This window comes from Stegastes partitus, unplaced genomic scaffold (assembly GCF_000690725.1).
Source record: "Stegastes partitus isolate 25-593 unplaced genomic scaffold, Stegastes_partitus-1.0.2 Scaffold1578, whole genome shotgun sequence".
NCBI classification, from domain to species: Eukaryota; Metazoa; Chordata; class Actinopteri; family Pomacentridae; genus Stegastes; species Stegastes partitus.
Window position 1 is genome coordinate 118357 of NW_007579309.1, and position 6986 is coordinate 125342.

The 6986-nt window shown below is 42.6% G+C and overlaps 1 protein-coding gene across 1 annotated transcript in view; it reads right to left on the reverse strand.

Moving 5' to 3' along the window:
• The window catches only part of LOC103371400 (uncharacterized), a 13612-nt gene that overhangs the window by 2830 nt on the left and 3796 nt on the right, over nt 1–6986 (reverse strand). The window contains exons 5-8 of the mRNA XM_008300712.1: nt 6821–6984; nt 2607–2757; nt 2341–2514; nt 1860–2033 (exon numbers count right to left, since the gene is read on the reverse strand). Of these exons, the coding sequence (XP_008298934.1) occupies nt 1860–2033; nt 2341–2514; nt 2607–2757; nt 6821–6984 (663 nt within the window). The remainder of the gene's footprint in view (nt 1–1859; nt 2034–2340; nt 2515–2606; nt 2758–6820; nt 6985–6986) is intronic.

The following is a 6986-nucleotide window of genomic DNA, read 5'->3' on the forward strand; positions in this document are numbered from 1 at the left end:
CACACACACACACACACACACACACACACACACACACACACAGTTTTCTCACAATGACGCACTAAAAGTAAGTAGTGAAAGATCAAAGAAGACTAATAGTGCAAACTGAGATCAAGGGAACAGCAACTGTAAAAAAAAAAAGATCATGCAACTGTGCTATGCAGATGTGTATCACTTAATACATAACCTAGTGGCAACCCCAGAGACTGAAAGGTGAAGCCAATATGGAATTTCCTGTAGTTCCTCGAGCAGCCCCTTGGGGCTGGCTCCAAACCCAAGTTGATCCCCAAAGATCACCATGTTACAACGTTCAACTTTACAGCAGAAATAAAAATGTTTACATCCTTGTACAAAAATATTGTTGGTCTCTATTGCTGGTTTTCCTGTTAACGACAGCTGTAAAGGTTTTTTTTTTATTATATACCTCAACCTTTTAAATTGCATTAAGGCCTAAAGTCATGCATAATTACAAGGGTATTTCAAAAAGTTCTCGGCCTCATCAGAAAATATCACAGGAGAATGTTCGTTCTTGCTTTACATGTCAACATAGTGTCTTTTAACTTCAGTGTACTTGGTCCATCAATGTTCAAGTTTCACAATCCCTTTGCAGAAGGTCACAACTTGAGCCACCAGATCCTCAGCAGCATGCATGACTGAACATGGAGTGGGACTTCAGTTTTGGAAACAGATGAATCAGACGTTGCAGGTCCTGTGAGTATGGTTCATGGGGCAACAACTTAAAGCCGCATTTGGCTGCATCTGCCACTTGTGCTGTGTGGATAGACACACCGTCCTGGAGCAACAGCAGCCAGGTAGAAGCTTTCCTTGATTTTTTCTGAATGTTTTAACATTGAGCTTTTGTGGGGACGGCACAGTATGCAGTGGTTAGCACTGTTGCCTCACAGCTAGACGGTCCTGGGTTTGCTTACCTGCCCGGGGTCTTTCTGTGTGGAATTTGCATATTCTCCCTGGGCCTGTGTGGGTTCTTACCGGTTGCTCTGGCTTCCTCCAAAGACATGCTAAGATTAAGTGGTGATTCTAAATTGTTCACAGTTGTGAGTGTGAGTGTGCTTGATTGTCTGTCTCTCTATGTGGCCCTAGACTGGTGACCTGTTCAGGGTGTACCCTGCCTTCACCCTAAGTCAGCTGGGATAGACTCCAGCCCCTGGCGACCCTACAGATCATTAAGCAATGTGTAGATAATGGATGGATGGAGTTTTTGTGAACAGTGAAACAAGGCTTTATAGTATACAGTTATGCCTTAATATGGGCATTAACACCTTGTTAGGCCAAGAACTTTTTGAAGAACCCTTGTAAGGGCGTGACCACTTTTAGTGACAGTAACACAACACAGCTGTATTCTGACCTGAGAGTTTCCAGTTCACAGTGTTTACTCGTCAATCCATCAGAAAGCAGCTTCACTCCTAAATCCTGTAGTTTGTTGTTACTCAGGTCCAGATCTTTCAAACTAGAGGACTGAGAGCTGAGAACTGAGGACAGAGCTTCACAGCTTCTCTCTGAGAGGTTACAGCTGCTCATCCTGAAAAGTGAAATGCACACATTTGACAACATCGACCAGGAATAATGTGGCTGTGCACTGTGTCATCACTTTGCTGAGTAATTGTTATGTAAGTTTGTCTGTGGATGTTTGTGTTCAACAGTAAGCTTTAACAAATATGTTCATCATTGAACTGGTCCAAAATGTTTATTCAGATTGTTAAATGTATGTTGTTGTAGTGTTTTACTGATAACAAAACAAAAATACAGGTAGAATAATGAGAAGACTTCTGTTTTGATGAAACTGAAAATTTCTTGATGTGAATGAGTTTTTAGGTAAAATGCTCATTCTTAATACTGACCCAAGACTTTTCAGTTCACAGTGTGGACTCTTCAGTCCATCAGAAAGCAGCTTCACTCCTGAATCCTGCAGTTCATTGTCACTCAGGTCCAGATCTCTCAGACTAGAGGACTGAGAGCTGAGAACTGAGGACAGAGCTTCACAGCTTCTCTCTGAGAGGTTACAGCTGCTCAACCTGAAAAGTAAAATGTACAAATTTGACTACATTGATCAGGACTAATGTGGCTGTGCACTGTGTCATCACTTTGCTGTGAGTAATAGTTACTTAAATTTGTCTGTGAATGTTTGTGTTTGAAATCCAGCTTTAATAGATAGGTGCATCATTGCACTGATCTAAAATGTGTATTCAGATTGTTAAATATATTTTGTTGTAGTATTTTACTGATAACAAAACAAAAATACAGGTAGAATCATGAGAAAACTTCAGTTTTAAAGAAACTGACAGTTACTTTTAATGTAAAATGCTCATTCTTAAAACTGACCCGAGAGTTTCCAGTTCACAGTGTGGACTCTTCAGTCCAGCAGAAAGCAGCTTCACTCCTGAATCCTGCAGGTCGTTGTTACTCAGGTCCAGATCTCTCAGACTAGAGGACTGAGAGCTGAGAACTGAGGACAGATCTTCACAACTTCTCTCTGAGAGGTTACAGCTGCTCAACCTGAGGAAGAATTAACAAAGAACACAAACATAAAGTTTTATTTGTCATGTACAAAGTTAAACATATTTGAAATGGTTCATTAATCCACCTACAGAGCTTTGCTAGAGGCTTTGACCACTGGCAGCAGCCTCAGAAGAGCCTCCTCTGAAGCAGAGTATTTCTTCAGGTCAAACACGTCCAGATGTTCTTCTGATGACAGTAAGATGAAGACCAGAGCTGACCACTGAGCAGGAGACAGTTCATCTGTGGANTTTGAAAAAAGAAGTCAGATCTTTTTTCTTATGTTTTTGAGCGAGAAAAAAAAAAAAAAGAAAGCGCATTTTTAGCATTTGTGGAAGTCATCATGTCCTGCCTCTCTCCATGACAGCAGACTTTACAAACAACCCTCAAGTATGGCCCTTTAGTCCAGGGAGAAACACTTCTAACTTTATACACGTGAGACACTCTGTAGCAATACTTTTTTCAAGAATGTTCCATCTTTAAAATATTACTGTTTCAAATGAACTGTATGAGAGCGTAGTGTCTGTCCATACCTGAGAGTGTCAAGTCTCCAAAGAGGATCCTCCAGTAGACCAAGAAGCTGCTTTACTCCCGGCTCCTGCAGCTGCAAGTTGTTGTTACTCAGGTTCAACTCTTTCAAATGGGAGGGGTTGAAGTTCAGCGCTGAAGCCAGAGAAGCACAACCTTCTTCTGTGACCAGACAACCTGACAGACTACACACACACACACACACACACACACACACACACACACACACAGTTTTCTCCCAATGTCGCACTAAAAGTAAGTAGTGAGAGATCAAAGGAGACTAATAGTTCAAACTGAGATCAAGGGATCAGCAACTGTTAAAAAAAACAATCATGCAACTGTGCTATGCAGATGTGTATCACTTAATACATAACCAAATGGCAACCCCAGGGACTGAAAGGTGAAGCCAATATAGAATTGCCTGTAGTTCCTCGAGCAGCCGCTTGAGGCTGGTTCCAAACCCAAGTGGATCCCCAAAGATGCTTATTACTGACATGACCTCTGACTTTGGCTCCACCTAGTGGAGCATTTTTGGTTTTGCTTTTGTGTTATGCAACATGCTGGAGTGACGAGGAACCAAGTGCTTTGAGTTGGCAATCAGCTGATTGCTCCAGCTGCAGCGAGGCGTGGCTTGCCATTCACTCCTCAGACCTACACTCACCATATAAGATGCCAGCAAGTCACAAGCCGATGCCGGATCATAGTAAAACCCAAGTTAGTTGTGTGTTCATTCCTATTCTCTGCCTATTGCCTTTGATTCTGCTCCTGACATTATTCTCCTGTGCTCCAGTTTCACCACACTTGCTGCCTTTGAGATCCACTACTCATGCCTGACTCCACACCGTTGGATTCTTCTGGCTCCAGTTCTCCATATCCACAGTGTCCCTCCGTTAAAGTCATCTGGTCCACCTCCGTCTCCTCCCAGTCTCTCGTCTACTCAATTAGTAGTATTAGTATTAGGTCTGTATTCATCGTGGTTAGTTTGATTTTAAATCTGTAAATTTACTTAGTCGTCCTTTCGAGGACGTTTTGATAAATTTACTTAGAGTAAGTATTCGTTAGCGGTAGTTTATATTGCCGATTTGTTTGTTACCTTGTTTCACATTCGTATTTGTATTTGTGAATAAATCTTATGCATTGATTTCAACTGTTTGGAGGTCATGTCATTTTGTCTACACTTGAGCCTTTGTGTGTGAAATTGTGACAGTTACAACGTTCAACTTTACAGCAGAAATAAAAATGTTTACAGCCAGCCTACAAGAACATTGTTGGTCTCTATTGCTGGTCTTCCAGTTAATGACAGCTGTAAAGGGGTGATTTTTTTGAATGTTGCTAAAATTACGGTGATCGGTTGTGATTTGGACATACTACACCAACACGGAGTCTGATCGGAGACTACACCACCAGTGTAGAATGATAGATGCCTGTGTCTCCAAGATGGAGGGCTATGTTGAGAAATAGAATCAGGTTATCAAATTCTTATCATACTATACTAATGCCATTAGTGAGAGAAAAAGAGAGCAGTTGCTGATAATGAGGGATGGAGGAGAAGAACTGGCATGCCGCTGCCGATAGCGAGAGAGAGAGATGTTGCAGGGAATGGGGGATGGAAGGGAGGACCTGGCAACCTGGTGTTGATGGCGAGAGAGCTGGCAGCCCGTTGCCAGATGAGGAAGGAAAAGCTTTAGCTTAGTTTTAAGGGAGTGTTGTAAAATTCAGTGTTATGTGTTATGATTCAATGCTCTTTGTCCAACTCTTGAAATACAGAAGGCCGTGAAAGATCGTGTGCACAGAACTTGCAACAAGTAACCAAGCCTGTGCTCAGCAGATGGAGGCAGAGGAGAAATCTTTTGAATGCCTGTATAATACTACATTTCTTGACTCTGATGTCACTTGTTCTTTGTATGCCTGCATAAATGCTACGTTTCTTGACTCTGCACTTGTTTAGAATCTGTACTGTGCATGTGATTCCTTGCTGCAAGTAAAACTTTGCTTTGACTTAAGAGACGACTCTGTGCACTGATTTGGAGCAGTTGGGACTCCACTGAAGAATTTTCCTAACAGGGAGGAAAGGTGAGTGGGCCCGTGGCCAAAAACCGCTGTGCTGCGCCATCTCGAGGAGAGGAATGTTGTGGTTTATTTAACCTGCGACTATGAAAGAATTTGGAATAGTTTAACTTTGTTGTCAGCATGGTGGCTGGTGAAGTTTTTCTCTTAGTGCTCTTTGAAGACCCACAAAGGTCCAGTCGTAGATTTCACAATTAGGGACATCGCCAGAAGATCTGTTTAGAGCGTGGGTGCGCGCCAATCTTTTCTCTGGACGCTCGCCTGCTTTGGGCATCAGTGCTGGAGTAAGTAGAAGTTGAGAAGGGAGTAATTACATTTTGGTCTTCCTGGGAAGAGCCTCCCTGGTTGTGACTGGGATCGGATGAGGAGTGTCTGATGTGACTGGAGAGTGGAGAGAGAAATTCTGACTGTGCTCATCTCTTTGGGACGGGCGACACGGTTAATGGTATTTCCAGAACAATGCCCATCCCATCAAATGTTCCCTCATCGAGGACTGATGAATGAGTGATCCATATTAAGTTGGAGTTTTTCTAAAACGTCAGACTGGTAGTGTGGCTGAACAATGGCGTGTGTTGCTCTGTGCATGAGAAGTGAGAATGAACAAGTGGGAAAGGCAGAGTGGTGTTCAGACGCACGACTGGAAGGAGGAGTGCTTGAAGTGTGGTCCTGCTCCGAAACCTCAGCTAAAGATTGTATCTCCAATCAAACTGACTGGTTGCAGTGGACGTACCTGACTGTTGCTACTGACCATACACATTCCTTTCTGGCCAGTGTCCACCCATCATACTAGGGCCATTTCCAGCAGGATAATGTCATGCAATGTCACTACGGACATGGGAAATTGCTCATTTGCTCTTGATTTGAAAACACATAGCTGTATTCTGACCTGAGAGTTTTCAGTTCACAGTGTGGACTCTTCAGTCTGGCAGAAAGCCGCTTCGCCCCTGAATCCTGCAGGTTGTTGCCACTCAGGTCCAGATCTTTCAGACTAGAGGACTGAGAGCTGAGAGAGCTGTATTTTTGTAGGTTGTGGTTACAGCTGCTCAGCCTGAAAAGTGAAATGTACAAATTTTGACAACATTGATCAGGAATAATGTGGCTGTGCACTGTGTCATCACTTTGCTGTGAGTAATAGTTACTTAAATTTGTCTGTGAATGTTTGTGTTTGACATTCATACAAAAATACAGGTAGAATCATGAGAAGACTTCTGTTTTGATGAAACTGAAAATTTCTTGACGTGAATGACTTTTTATGTGAAATGCTCATTCTTAATACTAACCCAAGAGTTTCCAGTTCACAGTGTGGATTCTTCAGTCCATCAGAAAGCAGTTTCACTCCTGAATCCTGCAGGTCGTTGTTACTCAGGTCCAGATCTCTCAGACTAGAGGACTGAGAGCTGAGAACTGAGGACAGAGCTTCACAGCTTCTCTCTGAGAGGTTACAGCTGCTCAGACTGTAGAACAATTCGTTATGAATGACAAAATATTTTCATTGTCATCTCTATAAATATGTATAATGTACTCAATAATTTCTAAACACACAAGTATTCATTGACTTACAGAGCTTTGTTGGAGGCTTTGACCACTGGCAGCAGCCTCAGAAGAGCCTCCTCTGAAGCAGAGTATTTCTTCAGGTCAAACATGTCCAGATGTTCTTCTGATGACAGTAAGATGAAGACCAGAGCTGACCAGTGAGCAGGAGACAGTTCATCTGTGGAGAGACTTCCTGATCTCAGGGACTGTTGGATCTCCTCCACTAGAGAACGATCATTCAGTTCATTCAGACAGTGGAACAGATTGATGCTTCTCTCTGCAGACAGATTCTCATTGAGCTTCTTCTTGATGTACTCGACTGTTTCCTGATTGGTCTGTGAGCT